The sequence below is a fragment of the Salmo trutta genome, chromosome 1 (genome assembly GCF_901001165.1).
Source record: "Salmo trutta chromosome 1, fSalTru1.1, whole genome shotgun sequence".
Lineage (NCBI taxonomy): Eukaryota > Metazoa > Chordata > Actinopteri > Salmoniformes > Salmonidae > Salmo > Salmo trutta.
Window position 1 is genome coordinate 59,574,905 of NC_042957.1, and position 19,656 is coordinate 59,594,560.

General features: G+C 45.9%; 2 protein-coding genes across 5 annotated transcripts in view; one reads left to right on the forward strand and one right to left on the reverse strand.

The window, feature by feature from the left end:
• Positions 1–13,076, reverse strand: part of LOC115203333 (leucine-rich repeat-containing protein 4B) — a 30,551-nt gene extending 17,475 nt beyond the window's left edge. The window contains exons 1-2 of one of the 4 annotated variants that reach the window (XM_029767955.1): positions 13,047–13,076; positions 4,350–4,506 (exon numbers count right to left, since the gene is read on the reverse strand). The gene's annotated coding sequence lies outside the window, so the exon portion shown is untranslated. Of the gene's footprint in view, positions 1–3,982; positions 4,132–4,349; positions 4,507–12,373; positions 12,451–12,485; positions 12,826–13,046 lie in introns of those variants that run through there. The other 3 variants (XM_029767946.1, XM_029767964.1, XM_029767973.1) reach the window with 3 other exon arrangements.
• LOC115195925 (proline-rich protein 2-like) lies at positions 5,754–6,866 on the forward strand. Its single transcript, XM_029756316.1, has one exon. It carries the CDS (start codon positions 5,754–5,756, stop codon positions 6,864–6,866), a length of 1,113 nt encoding a protein of 370 aa, XP_029612176.1.
• Positions 13,077–19,656: the final 6,580 nt, after the last annotated feature.

Genomic DNA, 19,656 nt, shown 5'->3' on the forward strand with positions numbered 1-19,656 from the left:
AGACAGAGATGAGAAGAGGAGAGACAGACAGAGCGAGAGCGAACAGATGAGAGTAGAGACAGAGGACGAGGAGACAGAACGAGAGAGAGAGAGACAGACGAGGATAGAGACAGAGAGAGAGAGAGAGAGAGAGACCATGAGAGAGAGAGGCAGAGACATGAGAGAGACAGAGATGAGAGCGACCGGAGAGAGACAGAGAGAGATGAGAAGAGGACGATGTAGAGAGAGAGACATGGAGAGACCAGAGGAGGAGACCCAGAGAGAGAGAGAGAGCTAGCCCTCCTCCCCTTCAGAGAGAGGGACATGAGCAGCAGATTAAAAGTCAGTGTGTTTATCACCCGTCTAAAGCACTCCCATTAGCACACATTACATTACCTTCCCCACATGTTCAAATCCCTCACTGCAAGCTTCATACGACTCATCATTGCATGCCGGGATGAAAGACCTTTCAATGTTAACATCTTAACTCTAACATTCACTAGATGCCTTCAAAAAGTATTCATACACCTAAATTTATTTCACATTCTGTTGTGTTACCGCCTGAATTCTAAAATTCTAAAATCTCACCCATCTACACACACTAATCCATAATGACAAAGTGAAAACATGTTTTTAGAATTTTTTGCAAATGTATTGAAAATTAAATACAGACATATCTAATTTACAAAAGTGTTCATACCCCTGAGTCAATGTAGAAGCACATTTGGCAATTCAAGCTTTGAGTCCTCTTGGGTATGTCTGTATCAGCTTAGAGTCCTCTTGGGTATGTCTGTATCAGCTTAGAGTCCTCTTGGGTATGTCTGTATCAGCTTTGAGTCCTCTTGGGTATGTCTGTATCAGCTTAGAGTCCTCTTGGGTATGTCTGTATCAGCTTTGAGTCCTCTTGGGTATGTCTGTATCAGCTTAGAGTCCTCTTGGGTATGTCTGTATCAGCTTTGAGTCCTCTTGGGTATGTCTGTATCGGCTTTGAGTCCTCTTGGGTATGTCTGTATCGGCTTTGAGTCCTCTTGGGTATGTCTGTATCAGCTTTGAGTCCTCTTGGGTATGTCTGTATCAGCTTAGAGTCCTCTTGGGTATGTCTGTATCAGCTTAGAGTCCTCTTGGGTATGTCTGTATCAGCTTTGAGTCCTCTTGGGTATGTCTGTATCAGCTTTGAGTCCTCTTGGGTATGTCTGTATCAGCTTAGAGTCCTCTTGGGTATGTCTGTATCAGCTTTGAGCCCTCTTGGGTATGTCTGTATCAGCTTTGAGCCCTCTTGGGTATGTCTGTATCAGCTTAGAGTCCTCTTGGGTATGTCTGTATCAGCTTAGAGTCCTCTTGGGTATGTCTGTATCAGCTTTGAGTCCTCTTGGGTATGTCTGTATCAGCTTAGAGTCCTCTTGGGTATGTCTGTATCAGCTTTGAGTCCTCTTGGGTATGTCTGTATCAGCTTTGAGCCCTCTTGGGTATGTCTGTATCAGCTTTGAGTCCTCTTGGGTATGTCTGTATCAGCTTTGCACATCTTGATTTGTGGATTTTCTCACATTCTTCCTTGCAGATGTCTTTCCACAGATTTTCAATGAGATTCAAGTCTGGGCTTTGGCTGGGCCACTCAGATTCTTGTTCTGAAGCCATTCCAGCATTGCTTTGGCTGTATGCTTGGGGTCCTTCTCCTGTTGGAACATAAATCTTTGCCCCAGTCTATGGTCGTTTGCACTCTGAAGCACGCTAGAAATTGTTTTATACCCTTCCCCAGATATATACCTCATCACAATTCAATTTTGGAGAAGTACGGACAGTTCCTTGGACTTCATGGTATTAAGGATTTGCCTGTATTTGGCTCCATTCATTGTTCCCTCTATCCTTACCAGTCTCCCTGGCGATGAAAAGCATCCCCATAGCATGATGCTGCCACCACCATGCTTCAAGGTAGGAATGGTGTTATATGAGCTGTGCCTGGCTTTCTCCAGACATAGCGCTTTGCATTCAGGCCAAAGAGTTACGTTTTTCTCTTATTAGACCACACAATCTTTTGCCTTATGCTATCAGTGTTTCACGTGCCTTTTTGCAAATCCAGACATGCTGTCATGTGCCTTTTTCTCAGAAGTGGCTTCCGTCTGGCCACTCTCCCATAAAGCCCAGATTGGTGAAGTGCTGTAAAGACTGTTGTCCTTCTGGCAGGTTCTCCCATCTCAGCCAAGGAACTGTGTAGTTCTGTCAGAGAGGTCCTTCTGGTCCGGTTGCTCAGTTTGGTCAGACGGCCAGCTGGAGACCACTGTGCTCTTGGAAACTTTCAACACTCAACAAATTGTTGTATACCCTTCCCCAGATATGTGCCTCATCACAATCTTGGAGATGTATAGACAGTTCCTTGGACTTTATGGTATATATTCTGCTCTGACATGCACTGTCAACTGTGGGACCTTAGAGAGGTGTGTTTCTTTATAAATCATGTCCAAACAATTGAATTGGCTACAGGTGGACTCCAATCAAGTTGTAGTGACATCTCAAGGATGATTAAAGGACATTGGATGCACCTGAACTCAATTTGGAGTGTCATAGCAAAGGGGTGTGAATGCTTGAAATGAGATATTTCTGTATTTCATTTTCAATACATTTCCTTAAATTTCTAAAAAAACGTGTTCACTTTGTCATTATGTCATATTGTGTGTAGATGGATGACAAAACATCTATTTAATCCATTTAGAATTCAGGCTGTAACAACAAAATGTGGAATAAATCAAGAGGTATGAATACTTTCTGAAGGCACTGTAGGTGAACCAACGTTCCTCTTCAAATTATTACTGTCCGCTCTGTTCCGGAGCCTTAGTTGCGAGATGCCGATTTTGTGAACAATTAATCCGTATTTAAGGGTGTTAAGCATGTTGATACACTCAATTCCTGTGCACTGAGGGGGAAGCCGGAGTCAGCCGTTAATCAAAATGTCTCTCAGCCATTTACAGAGCCATGTAAACGGCCCCCTTTCCCCGGCTCCGTTCAAAGCCCCCTCCACACACAGCATAGCTCAGCACTGCTTGTTGCTCCAAGCTATTTTTGTGAGAACTTGCTTCAGCATTTTTTCCGTCAAACCTTGTTTTTCAAGTTGCCTTTTCCACTGCAGGGGAAAGGCACGCAAGCATGCGTGTAGGATTGTTTTTGTGGGGTCAAAATATGATGTGTTTTACAGAATGCATAGAATGTGTTTGTGTGAGTGTTTGTGCATTTATCCTCACTTGTTCTGTGTGTCACATTCTGTGTGTGTCTACATTCTGTGTGTGTCTACATTCTGTGTGTGTCTACATTCTGTGTGTGTCACATTCTGTGTGTGTCTACATTCTGTGTGTGTCTACATTCTGTGTGTGTAACATTCTGTGTGTGTCTACAGTGCTATATGTGCATTTTTAAATGTATGTCCTTATGTGTGATGGCATATTGTGTGTGTTTGGGAGTGTGTGGCAGTTGAATGTTTGTGCATGTGTCATAACAAATTTCATATGTGTGTATGTTAAGATCCTACAGTGCTGTGTGAGATTGTGTGCATTCTTGGCGAATAAGCATAATGTGTGTATTTGTGTGTATATGTTTTGTGTGATAAGTAACACTCCCCCATCCATCCAGGCCTTGCCCCAGCATGCTCTATGACTGACACACTGACTAATACACAGACAGATAAACACCCTCACTGACAAACACGATAAGGATTCGCCTAGGAAACACTGACACAGACTGACTGATGGACATCTCCATGGAGACCAGTCACCAAGACTGACACCATGTCAGTCTTTATCACAGCAGAGTGCCGTGCCAACCAAATCATTATGAGAGAGAGAGAGAGAGAGAGAGAGAGAGAGAGAGAGAGAGAGAGAGAGAGATATGCAGGGATAGATGGATGAATTGAGGGACAGTGAGAGAGAGAAACATGGAAAATGTACTGTATATGGAGTGAAAAAGGTATTGGCTGAGAATATGGAGGAGTAAACAGGAAAAAAACAAGCTTGTATACCTGACAGCAGGGCACCTCTTTATCACAGGACATGTCCCCGTCATCCCTCCCTTCTGCTTTACTGTTCTATCATGCCTTCTTGGTCTCACCCCATCATTCACATCTCACTTAGTTTTACTCCATCCACTCCCTCTATCATCCCTCTTCTTTTCCTCTGTGATCTTTCAATCCTCTCTTCATATAATGCTTGTGTCTCTCTCTCCTCACCCCTTTCAGTCCGACTGCTCTTTCCACACCTCTCCTCTCTCCTCCGCTGGTTTCTACACCATTCCCCTGTCCACGATCTCTCTCCACCCCTCTCTCCCACGCTGTGCGAAATAGAAGCGCTCGCGCAGACTCGGGTTGCCATAGTAACCTGCTCACTCACCATCTTGCGTGTCTCCGTCACATCAGCAGCAGGGGTGTCCGTCGCCTGGCTCTGCAGTTCCCAACACGGGACAGCTCCATCACTCCACACTGAGGACTGGGGCCTGGCCTGGGGGCTGGGGCTCTCACTCACTGGTGCTGCTGCACCCAGTAAATAACTAGGAGAGAAAAAAATGCAAGAGTAGCAAAATATATAAATAAATGAGTACAACTGAGTCAACAGTCTCCGTATAACCCCATCCTGCAGACCCCTGAGAAGAGGACAAATAAAATAATAAAGGCATGTGTGTTGTTCACCATGGCACTCAGAATAATCATCCTTCCTAACCATAGGGCAGAATCAGTGATTTATTGCAGTAATCATGTATGACGTCACTAGCTGCAGCCTGCCTGCTCCTCTCTGGCCTTCAGAGAGCTCTACTAGGGGGCTGCTCTCCCCCACTGTCACATTCTCCCTGTGACATCACCAGCCTGGGTGTGTAGCCCTCTGCCTATGTGTCCTTCTCAGTCATGTTCCCACTCAGCTTGTTGAGCATTGTTGGAGTGACCTCACCAAACAGTGACCTCACCAAACAGTCAACCAAAAATACCACGTGTTAAAATACCACACATTTTAGTCAATTAGCAAATGCTCTTATCCAGAGCAAAAAGGGTTAAGTGCCTTGCTCAAGAGCACATCAACAGATTTTTCAACTAGTTGGCTCAGGGATTCGAACCAGCGACCTTTCGGTTACTGGCCCAATGCTCTTAATCGTTAGGCTACCTGCCACCCCATGATGCTTTGTGGTCATCATAATCATGGCAAGATCATTGCAATGTCTAGTTGCTGCATTACTACCATTATCATCATCACCATTACACTGTAATAAACATCATCATCAACATCCTCGCAGGCGCTAACTGTAGTGCTCTCTGATCACACACAGCCAGTCAAGCAGACAGAGGAAAAGCCCCTAGCCTCAGTTTGTCTGACTTTGCATGGCTGTATTGAGCTCTTATGTTGCCACTGACCCGAAACAAACTCCCTCAAGATACTGTGCCTTGATGCAGCCAAGCTGCCATGGCTCCAAAGAAGAGAGGTCACTGAAAGCTTGACAGCTTTCATTACCCCACCACATTTACTAACACGTGATCTAACAAAAGTCCCCCACCCCACTACCATCACCCAACCGGCTTAGCCAATATACGACCAAACCATTTAAAACTGACCGCTTTCATTAGCCAACCAATTTTTAATAACATGATCCAACCGTAACCCTCCCGCTTCCAGGCACCCATGTGACACATGAGTGAGCAGCAGCATGATTACGTTCCATTATGTGACCGGCTTTACTAACACATGGTCAAACCTTATAGTATAGTCGACCACTCTCACTCCCATGGAGCACATGAAGGAAAACCATCTATGGCTGCCAGTCCCTACCCAGCGGTCCCGACCCAGCGGTCTCTACCCAGCGGTCTCTACCCAGCGGTCTCTACCCAGCGGTCCCGACCCAGCGGTCTCTACCCAGCGGTCTCTACCCAGCGGTCTCGACCCAGCGGTCCCGACCCAGCGGTCTCTACCCAGCGGTCCCTACCCAGCGGTCCCGACCCAGCGGTCTCTACCCAGCGGTCTCTACCCAGCGGTCCCTACCCAGCGGTCCCTACCCAGCGGTCTCTACCCAGCGGTCTCTACCCAGCGGTCTCTACCCAGCGGTCTCTACCCAGCGGTCTCTACCCAGCGGTCCCTACCCAGCGGTCTCTACCCAGCGGTCTCTACCCAGCGGTCTCTACCCAGCGGTCCCTACCCAGCGGTCCCTACCCAGCGGTCTCGACCCAGCGGTCCCGACCCAGCGGTCCCGACCCAGCGGTCCCGACCCAGCGGTCCCGACCCAGCGGTCTCGACCCAGCGGTCCCTACCCAGCGGTCCCTACCCAGCGGTCCCGACCCAGCGGTCCCTACCCAGCGGTCTCTACCCAGCGGTCTCTACCCAGCGGTCTCTACCCAGCGGTCCCTACCCAGCGGTCTCTACCCAGCGGTCTCTACCCAGCGGTCCCTACCCAGCGGTCCCTACCCAGCGGTCGCTACCCAGCGGTCTCTACCCAGCGGTCCCTACCCAGCGGTCCCTACCCAGCGGTCTCTACCCAGCGGTCGCTACCCAGCGGTCTCTACCCAGCGGTCCCTACCCAGCGGTCCCTACCCAGCAGTCCCTACCCAGGGTCCCTACCCAGCGGTCCCTACCCAGCGGTCCCTGGATGGTCCCTACCCAGGGTCCCTACCCAGCGCTCCCTACCCAGCGGTCCCTACCCAGCGGTCCCTACCCAGCGGTCCCTGGGTGGTCCTTACCCAGCGGGTCCTACCCAGCGGCTCTACCCAGCGGTCCCTGGGTGGTCCTTACCCAGCGGGTCCTACCCAGCGGTCTCTACCCAGCGGTCCCTACCCAGCGGTCCCTGGGTGGTCCTTACCCAGCGGGTCCTACCCAGCGGTCCCTACCCAGCGGTCTAGTAGAGCCGACCACTCCCACAGTACCTTTCATTAACACAAGAAGGTAACCCATCTATGGCTCCCAGTCCCTACCCAGACTCCCCTGCTGTAAGGGACATAGACATGAGCACATCCCCCTCAGGGGAAATTCCACTATTTCTAATGATGTCAATTCAATGGATTATGGGATTCATTTGATATCATTAACCATTGTCATTCTCCCCAACTATTATTCAATAATTAATGCCAGTCATCATGGCCCCAGAAGGGCCGACACCCAGGCCTAGGCTGGACACTCAATCAAACCAATCACAGCTAATTATATCTGCTCTGTCATCAGTGGCAGGCGGCTTAGCAGCTCTGCTGAGAATGGGTCAGTCAGTGCTCATGCAATATCCAGACTCTGGTTTTTAAGATTGAAGTGATGCCAGATCATGCAAAAGGAAACCTAGATCTTTGTCCTTCCCTCCTGTGGTTAGGACAATGTATAGGCACATGAGGGGACAATGTATAGGCACATGAGGGGACAATGTATAGGCACATGAGGGGACAATGTATAGGCACATGAGGGGACAATGTATAGGCACATGAGGGGACAATGTATAGGCACATGAGGGGACAATGTATAGGCACATGAGGGGACAATGTATAGGCACATGAGGGGACAATGTATAGGCACATGTTGGGACAAATGCTGATATGTGTGACATGATAACAGAGGCTGTAATGCCATGCGGTTCATCACACTGCATTATTCAGGGACAGCCCTAGGTTGTTCCCACAAATTCAGCCTATCATAGCTGATCAGCAAGTCTCTCCAGCATGCTAGCAGTCAACTTCAACCTCCATCCTGTCAACACCAGCAAGTTGGGCTGCTATCAATCAATGACAATCCCAGCCTATATAGAGATCAGCCAACTTCTTGCCCTATTGAGAATAGTGCCAGTCTCATCTATATCCCCCTCTTGTTTTCTTTTTAAAAAGTCTAAAGTTTCTTTCTCTCTCTCTCTCACACACACACAACCACACACATACACACAACCACATTTATACAGTAAAAGGCACGTCTTACTGTGGTATTTTCTCTCTAACGTAACACTCCAAAATGGTGAACAGAGCTGTGCAGATTGACAATGCTCAAGTCTGAAAGCACTTGGTTCAGGTGACAAGAGCCCTGAGAGGGTAAGGCATTATCTCCCAGTCAGCTTTGCTCTTGGCTAGGTGTGCAGGTGTAATCTCCCCTGTTCCTGTTTGCTTGTTTTCATCTGCCTCATCAGTTATGCAGTGATGTGACTGAAATGAAAGTGCAGGCTGGCCTGATTTCTCAAATGACTGAGATCACCCATCCCACACTTCATTTGTGACAACAACAAAGTTATGACTCTCAGCTTGGTTTTGGCAGTTCAAATTAGTCTGCCAACTGGGCATAGTTGACCTGTCCACTCTTCTCTTCCTGGGGCAAACAGCCAACCAGGAGCTTGTGTGGATTCTGTGGGCTTGCTAACACAGTGATGTTCCTTTATTCTTTACTGTATAACTAAAATCTAGCAAGCTATATATTAAAATCTAGTGAGCTCTATATCAAAATCTAGTGAGCTCTATATCAAAATCTAGTGAGCTCTATATTCAAATCTAGTAAGCTCTATATCAAAATCTAGTGAGCTCTATATTAAAATCTAGTAAGCTCTATATTAAAATCTAGTAAGCTCTATATTAAAATCTAGTGAGCTCTATATCAAAATCTAGTGAGCTCTATATCAAAATCTAGTGAGCTCTATATTAAAATCTAGTAAGCTCTATATTAAAATCTAGTGAGCTCTATATCAAAATCTAGTGAGCTCTATATCAAAATCTAGTGAGCTCTATATTCAAATCTAGTAAGCTCTATATCAAAATCTAGTGAGCTCTATATTAAAATCTAGTAAGCTCTATATTAAAATCTAGTAAGCTATATATTAAAATCTAGTGAGCTCTATATCAAAATCTAGTGAGCTCTATATCAAAATCTAGTGAGCTCTATATTCAAATCTAGTAAGCTCTATATCAAAATCTAGTGAGCTCTATATTAAAATCTAGTAAGCTCTATATTAAAATCTAGTAAGCTCTATATTAAAATCTAGTGAGCTCTATATCAAAATCTAGTGAGCTCTATATCAAAATCTAGTGAGCTCTATATTAAAATCTAGTAAGCTCTATATTAAAATCTAGTGAGCTCTATATCAAAATCTAGTGAGCTCTATATCAAAATCTAGTGAGCTCTATCAAAATCTAGTGAGCTCTATAATAAAATCTTGTGAACTCTAAAATCTAGCAAGCTCTATATTCAAATCTATATTAAAATATAGATGAGTGCCATATTAAATCTAGCAATCTGTATATTAATATCTAGTGAGCTTTATATTAAAATCTAGTGAGTTCTATATTCAAATCTAGTGAGCTCTATATTAAAATCTAGCTGAGCCCTATATTAAAAGCTAGCAAGCTCTATATTAAAAGCTAGCGAGCTCTATATTAAAAGCTAGCGAGCTCTATATTAAAAGCTAGCGAGCTCTATATTAAAAGCTAGCGAGCTCTATATTAAATTCTAGTGAGCTCTATATTAAAATCTATATTCAAATCTAGTAAGCTCTATATCAAAATCTAGTGAGCTCTATATTAAAATCTAGTAAGCTCTATATTAAAATCTAGTAAGCTCTATATCAAAATCTAGTGAGCTCTATATCAAAATCTAGTGAGCTCTATATTAAAATCTAGTAAGCTCTATATTAAATCTAGTGAGCTCTATATTAAAATCTAGCTGAGCCCTATATTAAAAGCTAGCGAGCTCTATATTAAAAGCTAGCTGACTGGGACAAAGCAAAATTATGTCAATTCTGAGCAGTGCTCCTTATTAACAACAACTCAGTTTGGGTGAATGGGGTAAGAGTTCAAATTCATGGGATGTCCTATGTCTTGAATAAAATATTCCACTTGCATGCTATTAAGTAATCTGAGTTAACCTTTCCTTGTGAATCATGACATTGTTTAATTTTAATAATACGCATATTAGGTAAAAAGGTGCCAATGGCTGTGCACTGTCAAGACTGAAAAGGATTCTGGGGCAGCCTGGGCCACAGCTACATGACAGATCCCTAACAGTTCCAAGGCCTTTACTAATTCAGTGTAGCAGGTTTCTGGATTTGCTGGGAGTGTGAAGCCCGGGGAAATTATGTCTAAACCCTTCAATCCATAGAGGACAATGCTTAATAAATAATGTTCTTGTTTTCCTCTGACTGTCCACCGCTTGCTATTGGTCACCTTTTGACCCAGTCTGGTTTTAATCCATTTCAATTCATCTCAAGGACATTTTTAGGGAATATCTTTGGTGGGGGGATGGGAAGGAAGGAATGAAGGAAGGAAAGAACCACTTGTGTGTGTTTCAAGAGCTAGATTTATCCTTGTCTTTACAGCTACGAGATGTCTTGATCTTTTTAAAACCCTGCCCTTGGCTAAAAGGCCTTGTCTCTAATGTGATATTTAAAGTGACATTCTTCTCCTCCTCCCAGGGCCACTCTGTGACTTGTACTGGTCCTATGAGTGGAGAGGAGAGGGATGTGCACTTTGATTACCCACACAGCTCCACCTCACATGTACTAACAGGCCCCGTTTGATCTGAGCACTTTAAACATCTGCTATAAGGGAAACATCAAAAACTTAACGTCATCTTACATTTTTACATCTGTAGTTACAAGCAAAATGGTTAAGAATAAGCACAGAGGCTTGTAGTTATAATGGCATACATCACAGTCGTTCACTGAGCAATTAAGAGTGAAGCAGTGATACAGTAGGTACTAACAAGCATCAAATCTGACATGGTGCCAATGTTTAATGAAAACTATGTCCACAGATGTAACAGCAGTGAGACTGGTTTATGGGACTGGGTCTATGTTTAAGACCAGCAGTGGATGAGGTTTGGATGATTGAGTGGACCAGAGATGAGTGTAAAGTCAGACACATGTAGAAAATGTTTTTTTTATATGTTCCTTTTGCTCACTACTTCGTTTCTTGGGGAAAATATTCTCTCTAAAGTTGTGTATTTATTGGTTTATTAACTTTTTCTGTCCATTGCTCTCTATTTCATACACTTAACCCTTAAGTCCAACTCCACAATTAAATAACTTTTCTTTCTCAGAATGGCAGCTTTCCCCCAGTCATATCTCAAACAGAAATGCCTCTGAGCACTGCTCCAAAATTAGCTTGGAGCTGAAATCCAACTTCAGCCATCCACCACCAGCTGAGAGGCAGAACTGGCCCAGGACCAGTGCTTGAAGGGCCTCTTTTAAAGCACTCTCCTCTCCCCCATTCTAGCCTAACCACCCATCGCACAACACACTTCACCCTCAATCTAATCCTGCCCAGTGCTCCACTTTCCCCCCTAACGCCCCATTAATAAATGTAGCCCCTATCATAAACTCACGAAATCAAACTGTGCCCACTGACTGCTGTGCCAGGCAGCAATCTCATTCTGCCAGACTGCCCACCCACAACACACTGCTGCACATTAGCATTTCAATCTGCTCGTAACCGTATCGTTGTGTTGCAGATAGAGGCGGTAGATCTTCATTCATCAGCCCTAATCTATCTGCTCCTTGTTCTCAATCAGAGGGGCTCCTCTGTTGGCAACAGTTATAGTGGTTTAACCTGCATGCCTCAGTCATGTGCCGCGCACGGTGCCTCCGCATTATTCACACTATTTGGGGACACTAATCATTGTCAATCGAGAAAACCAAACGAAACAGATGACCGCAAATAATGTGGCTTAATACTACCCACTGTACACACACTGGTTGACTCAACGTTGTTTCCACGTTATTTCAGTGAAATTACGTTTAACCAACGTGGAATAGACGTTGAATTGACGTCTATACCCAGTGGGTATAGCCTAATAACTTTTTCTCAGAACTATTGGCCTATTGAATAGGAAATATTTAATTTGCCACGCATTAGGCTACTCAGCAGAACTATGAAATACGAGCCATAACAATACATTATTATAATTATAGGCAATCATTATTTGTAAAAAGTAGGCTACTGCCCTGTGCATTTATCAATTGTTATCAATGCCATTTGCCAAAGACACTACACCAATGTCAGAAACAGGCAATTTAACGAGACGCGCGTATGTCTTCTTATGAATTAAGTATGAAGTACACGAATCACTTGACTTTGCTGTTTCATTTGAACGCACTCTCACCAAATTAAATGTATCGTCTCGCCACAATTCATGGTTAAAGGCGCCGAAACTCCTCACATTTCAGGACGATAATGTAGGCTATCCGCTTGTTTCTTTCCAGAAACATGGTTGATATTCCGTCCTATCAATTCTGAAACGCGGTCCTTATTAAAGCAATAGCCTTAACATTTATCAGTTTACATTGATGCGCGTCGCTGCGTGCACGCACAGACAAACGCACGCAAACCCACACATACAGACCCCCGCATTAATTCGTTAACGACAACCGCAAATGAAATATATTGGAACAGCGAAAACTATTCAGCAGAGAAAGAATAGGCTGGTCATACCCCAACGCTGCTTTATGAAAGCTGAGAATCCAAAGTCAAACAACGGGATGTGTTTAACATGCGACACACGAATAACGTCCCTTATACTCTAATACCATTTAATGAATCTTACCTTTCCTTTTAATATATTCCTTAAACTGCAGAGGCGTAGCCTATAGTCAGCGTCTTCTCTCCCCTCTCACTCTCGTCCTTTCTCTCTCTCTCCCCAACCCGCCCTCTCTCTCTCTCAAATTGATTCACCCTTTTTCGGCGCTTGTACCACAGTGCCGTGTTTTCCCGACCTAAGAAAGCAGAGCCCGTTCATCTTACATGGCCAGATGGAAAAATACAACCACCGAAAGTGGGTGATGGAAAAATCATGACAAAACATAGGCCTAGTAAACTATTTCGTGTAAATACGAATCGTTGACGATAAATATAGACATCTAATAGAAACATGTCCGTTTCTCCAGGCATGCGTACACCACTAATAAACACGCGCGCACGGCTGGAAGGAATGAGAATTTACAACAAGCGACAACAAAAAATGCACCTTCTCCCATTGATTGAGACCAGTCTGGTTGAATAGGATTCTTTTCCCTTGTCTCAGAGGCAGGACGATTAATAACTTACATAACTTTATTCAATATGTAGGCTAGTCTCTCTTATTATGTTATACAATTAAGTACTGCACCTCTCTTGTGTAGATGCACCTTGACATTCCCTGTATCCGACGCGTAGGTGTTTACTATTGTCCCTATTGCGCTTTGGTGGTGCACATCCCACTCCTCTCATTGCGATGTAACGAGGACGCAATGACTATTGCTATATAGATTCATACACCAGCAGCGTCCTAAACACGTTTTGTTATTGTACTGAATAGTTTACATTCTCAAAGTTGTGGCAACAATATCAATCAATATAATTAAATTAATCCCAAAGTTGTTGCGCAAATGAAAGTCACACACTCCAAGACGCAACAAATTGAGTATTTGAAAAGGTGGCCATATTATTCAAGCTTTATGGTGCAGGTGTGTGAAGGTGAACACACATTTGTCACATGTCACAAATAGCAGATCATGCAAGACACATTCTCACTGCTTCACTGGGTTTAATGGACGACTGGCTCCGATGTGGCAGGGCCTGCAAACTATTACAGACTACAAAGGGAAGCACAGCCAAGAGCTGCCCAGTGACAGAGCCTACCAGACAAGCTAAATAACTTCTATGCTTGCTTCCAGGCAAGTAACACTGAAACATGTATGAGAGCATCAGCTGTTCCTGAGGACTGTGTAATCATGCTCTCCACAGCTGATGTAAAACCTTTAAACAGGTCAACATTCACAAGGCCAGATGGATTACCAGGAAGTGTACTCCGAGCATGAGCTGACCAACTGTCAAGTGTCTTCACTGACATTTTCAACCTCTCCCTGACCGAGTCTGTAATACCAACATGTTTCAAGCAGACCACCATAGTCCTTGTGCCCAAGAACACTAAGGTAACCTGCCTAAATGACTACCAACCTGTAGCACTCACGTCTGTAGCCATGAAATGCTTTGAAAGGCTGGACATGGCTCACATCAACACCATTATCCTAGAAACCCTAGACCCACTCCAATTTGCATACCGCACCAACAGATCGACAGATGATGCAATCACTATTGCGCTCCACACTGCCCTTTCCCACCTGGACAAAAGGAACACCTATGTGAGAATGCTATTCATTGACTACAGCTCAGCGTTCAACACCATAGTGCCCTCAAAGCTCATCACTAAGCTAAGGTCCCTGGAACTAAACACCTCCCTCTGCAACTGGATCTTGGACTTCCTGATGGGCCGCCCGCAGGTGGTAAGCGTAGGTAACAACACATCCCCCACGCTGATCCTCAACACGCCCCCACAGGGGTCCGTGCTCAGTCCCCTCCTGTACTCGCTGTTCACTCATGACTGCACGGCCAGGCACGACTCCAACACCATCATTAAGTTTGCTGATGACACAACAGTGGTAGGCCTATCACCGACAACGATGAGACAGCCTATAGAGAGGTCAGAGACCGGACTGTGTGGTGCAAGGACAACAACCTCTCCCTCAATGTGATCAAGACAAAGGCGATTGTGAACTGCAGGAAAAGGAGGACCGAGCAGTCCCCCATTCTCATTAACGGGGCTGTAGTGGAGCAGGTTGAGAGCTTCAAGTTCCTTAGCATCCACATCACCAACAAACTAACATGGTCCAAGCACACCAAGACAGTCGTGAAGAGGACACGACAAAATCTATCCCCCTCAGGAGACTGAAAAGATTTGGCATGGGTCCTCAGATCCTCAAAAGGTTTTACAGCTGCACCATCGAGAGCATCCTGACTGGTTGCATCACTGCCTGGTACGGCAACTGCTTGGCCTCCGACCGCAAGGCACTACAGTGGGTAGTGCGTACGGCCCAGTACATCACCGGGGCCAAGCTTCCTGCCATCCAGGACCTCTATACCGGGCGGTGTCAGAGGAAGGCCCTAAAAATTATCAAAGACTCCAGCCACCCTAGTCATAGACTGTTCTCTCTGCTACCGCATGGCAGGCGGTACCGGAGCGCCAAGTCTAGGTCCAAGAGGCTCCTAAATAGCTTCTACCCCCAAACCATAAGACTCCTGAACAGCTAATCAAATGGCTACCCAGACTATTTGCATTGCCCCCCCCCCCCCCCCCCCCCACTGGAATGCTGCTGCTACTGTCTGTTATATCTATGCATAGTCACTTTAATAACTCTACTTGCATGTACAACATATTACCTCAATTACCTCGATACCAGTGAACCCACACATTGACTGTACCGGTACCCACTGTATATAGCCCCGCTATTGTTATTTACTGCTGCTCTTTAATTATTTGTTATTCTTATTTCTTACTTTTTTGGGGTATTTTCTTAAAACTGCATTGTTGGTTAAGGGCTTGTACGTAAGCATTTCACTGTAAGGTCTACCTGTTGTATTGTGCGCATGTGACAAATACAATTTGCTTGATTTAGATCGAAAAGCATGTGCTGATGTGAACAGTGGAGGCTGCTGAGGGGAGGACGGCTTATTAGAATGGAGTCAATGGAATGGTATCAAACGCATGGTTTCCATGTGTCTGATACCACTCCATTGACTCCATTCCAGCCATTATTATGAGCCGTCCTCCCTTCAGCAGCCTCCAGTGATATACATATAATCCTGACAGACAGCTGATGAAGATAAATGTGCATCTGTGTGTTTTTAGTTGTTACTCTACAGGTTATACTCAGGGTTTTAAGTTGAGTAGGTAGAGAGAGAGAGAGAGAGAGGGAAGGAGAGAGAGGGGGGAAGAGAGAGAGAGGGGAGAGGGAGTGAGAGAGAGAGAGAGGGGGGGAGAGAGAGAGAGGGGGGAGGGAGTGAGAGAGAGAGAGAGAGAGGGGGGGAGGGAGTGAGAGCGAGAGAGAGGGGGGAGGGAGTGAGAGAGAGAGAGAGAGAGAGGGGGGGAGGGAGTGAGAGAGAGAGGGAGAGAGAGAGAGAGAGGGGGGGAGGGAGTGAGAGAGTGAAAGAGAGAGCGAGGGGGGGAGAGGGAGAGTGAGCGTGAGAGCGAGCGAGAGAGAGAGTGAAATATATAGAGAGAGCATATGAGTGTGTGTGAGAGAGAAAGTGAGGGGGGATAGAGAGAAAAATAGTGTTTGGGTGTATGTGTGTGAGAGAGGTAGAGAGAGGAGGGGATAGAGAGATTGGGAGAGAGAGAACGAGTGTGTGTGAGAGAGACGGATAGAGAGTGTGTGTGTGACAGGGGGGAGGTAAAGATGCACGTGTGCTTTTATTAGGGAACGTTCTCTGCTGTTTGGCTCTGACAGGTTCCCTTGGCAACGATCAAGCACATACAGTACCTAGAGCCCCACCCCCCAGCACACACATTCACTTATTGCTATGAATCTTTCAGAGCGGGTCTGTGTCCTCTCCATTTAGTATGATTTCTCTCAAATATGAGATCAATATTGTGATACTCAGGGATGGGAGGGGGCGTGTCAGTGGGAGACAGCGATTGGGGGACTGAGAGAGGAAGGAGAGGTCATTGCAATGAGAGACTGTGTCTGTGCAATAGAGAGAGAGAGGGAAGGAAGGGGGGCCGGGGATAATCAGATGGGCGATTAGTGGTGAATTGATAACGTTCTATATTCAGACATGGTGAATCAGTCTTTTTCACAGCCACTCTTCTCTCAGTCTCTCTCTCTCTGACACACACACACTCAGAACTTCTGTTTGTGCGAAGGCAGCCTGCTTCATTGTCATGTCCTATCTCCCTATACCTTCCTTGTCATTCCACGTGAGTAACGGACCATTTCATGAAAGTCAGTACGTTACATGTGATTGGGGCTCCCTCTAAGGTCTGTGTTTGGAATGGTGCCCCCTCAATGCCCCCATTATGTACATGGCCTAAGCAGCCCCCTCCAACCCCTTACCCCCCACCGTCTCTCTTCCGTTTACCCCACCAGTCCCACTCGCTGCAGTACACAAAAGAGCACTCACTCCACAGACATATCTATACCATTAGCTTTCTTTCTCCCTCTTCCTCTCCTCCCTGTCCCCTACCCCCTCCATCTCTCTATGCAGTAACGGTGTGGCATTGTTCACAGCCTATAGAAGTCCCCTGGAATTCCATACCAATATGCAGCGCTTTTGCATTGCATCGCTCTCCCTAGCTCTCCCCTCCTCCTCCCCTGCATGCCTCCCTCCATCCCTTTCTCTATTAAATTTCCAGTCACACAACAGTGCAGTGGATATCCCTCCCTCTCTAACTCACACACACCACATCCCTCCCTCCTTCTCTCCCTCTTTCTCTCTCACACAGAGCTGTTGTCTGTCTGCCTGGATCTCTATCACTGCCTCTTGATATTGACTGTTCTTTCTCCACTTTGAACCTCTCAATCTCTCTCACCTTTGATATAGACCGCTCTCTTTTCACCTCCAATCTCTTCATCTCTCCACCCTCATCATTTAAAAGAGCCACACACACATCCACTCCTCCTTCCCTCTCTCTCTCTTTCTCTCTCCCTGTACCACAGTGTCTGCTCAGGCTGTATGATCAGGAGTGACCCCCCCCCCCCTCCCGCGCTGGGTTCTGTTCTGGCCGTCAGGGGAGCCGATAAGTGACTGATTGAGTGAGTGGACACCACAAGCCGTTAAATGAATAGATGGGAGCCGCTGGAAGGATGCAGTTCATATGAAGGTAGAGCACTTGCAACCTAGTATCTGCGGCTCTGCGTTTTGGTTAAAGCTCTGTCCTGCTTCGCTGGGTTGATGTTCCTGTTCCTCTCTGTGTTGGGCTGTGTTAGCACATTGAGATGTGCTGCAATGTTCAGATCTCATGGCTGCGGTGGTGTGGATGTTGCTGTGTTTGTGAGTTAAGTGTCTGTTAGCGTTAACGGTTAGCGTTGGGATCTGTGCCACGTTAGCACTCCGCTGGGCCGCAGCAACATGGAGACTGTAGGGTATGAAGTGAGCCAGACACACCGGCCGTGCAGGAGGCACCCTGTTTCCCTTCTCAGTAGTTCAGCGCTGAACTCTCTGCATTATCTGGAGGCCTTGGGAGACCTTTGGTCTTTATCTGATGGGTTAACAGCATTGACCCCAGCAGTAGACAACAACCTATCCTCTGTGATACATACCAAATTCAACATTCATCTCTCGTGACTAGCCCAACTAGGATCCATCAATGCTCTGAAGCTTAGCTTTACACTCTGAAAGAGGAGCTGCACTCTGACAGAGTTAACCAAGCCTGCATCTCTACCACTGAGTCGATGGAGGAGGTCTATCACAAACAACACCATCTGGCACCCCACATCCATTAGGCTGCATTGACCTCCACCACCAGGCCCAGTGCACCTCCACCACCAGGCCCAGTGCACCTCCACCACCAGGCCCAGTGCACCTCCACCACCAGGCCCTAAAAAGTAAAGACCAATCCAATTTAAGGCATGATATGATCCCCTCTCCAGGCTAAATGTAGCTGTACCAGAAGGCAGTAAAAACACATCCACTCACCGCTAGGCCTGATAACACTCCTCCTCTCATCCAGCATGCCATAAAACAAACTCTGCCCCCAGGCCCATAAACCCCATCAGGCCCAACAACACTCCTGCCACCAGGCCAATAAACTCCATCTCCAGGCCCTATAAACACCCAGGCTCATACAATGGCCCACTGTCCCCTTGACAACCAGGATGGACAGACCATAGCTAGAGGAAATGTCAACAGTCCCATTCAATAACATAGGCAAAGAGCTAGGTCACATCTGCTTTATCAACTCAATATATATCACAACAAAATCATCATACTTTACTTTTAGTCTCATGCGCACTATTCTGCTACTTCCCTGCTCATATGGTAGAAGCAACATTTCAAAGACGTGCTGCTGGCATTAAAGGACACGCAGTGATGTCGAAATACAGAGAGATTAACTCAGCCCATTAGAAAGACAGACAAGAGAAAGGGGAAGGGAGAGAGAAAGAGAGTGTGAGAGAGAGAATGTCAGCTCACAGGGTCGTCCAGTGATGGAAGGAGGGAGGCAGATGAGAGATGAACACCAGCCACTGGGGGACTAGTCAGTGTCTCTGTCTTTCCGTCTGTGTGAGTACGTGAGGGAGAGGTGGAGAAAAAAACCTTAGAAACAAGAACCCAGTGTCATGGTATCTAAGCAACCATCTCCATCTCCCTGGTGACAGGGACTGACATCACTTCCCGTCTGTGCATCTGCACAGGGCTAACAATGTGTTAGTGGTCTGTGGGGTAATAAGGTTCAAGTGTACATAATGTTTTGTTTTTCAGCATGTGTATACAGCTCACTGGACTGTGTGCAGTTAGTACAGGTGTCTGTGTATAATACACGCTACAGGATTTATTGCCAACAATATTTCATGGATGAGTTGAGTTATGTGAGTGTCTGCAATGTGTATGTGTGTGCAGTGTGAAGCTCATTTTGGGCACATATGTGGACACTGCCATGTGCGCATGCGGTCAGCCTGATTGTGCATTATGCCAGGGAAAACATGGCCAAGCGACGCCATCTGGTATAACTACTTGGCACAGGAGGCCTCGGTATGGTTCCACAACATATTGGAGTAGTTAGAATTAACACTGACACCATTTGGCAGAAACACACTTCAAACTATATATATTTTAGTCATTCTCACACACTGCTGTAGTGTTAATACACACATTCAGACAGACTACTGTCAGAAAGAGTTGGATAACAGGCATTCGGGCACAGATCAATCTATGTCAGGCCTCTCCAACCCTGTTCCTGGAGA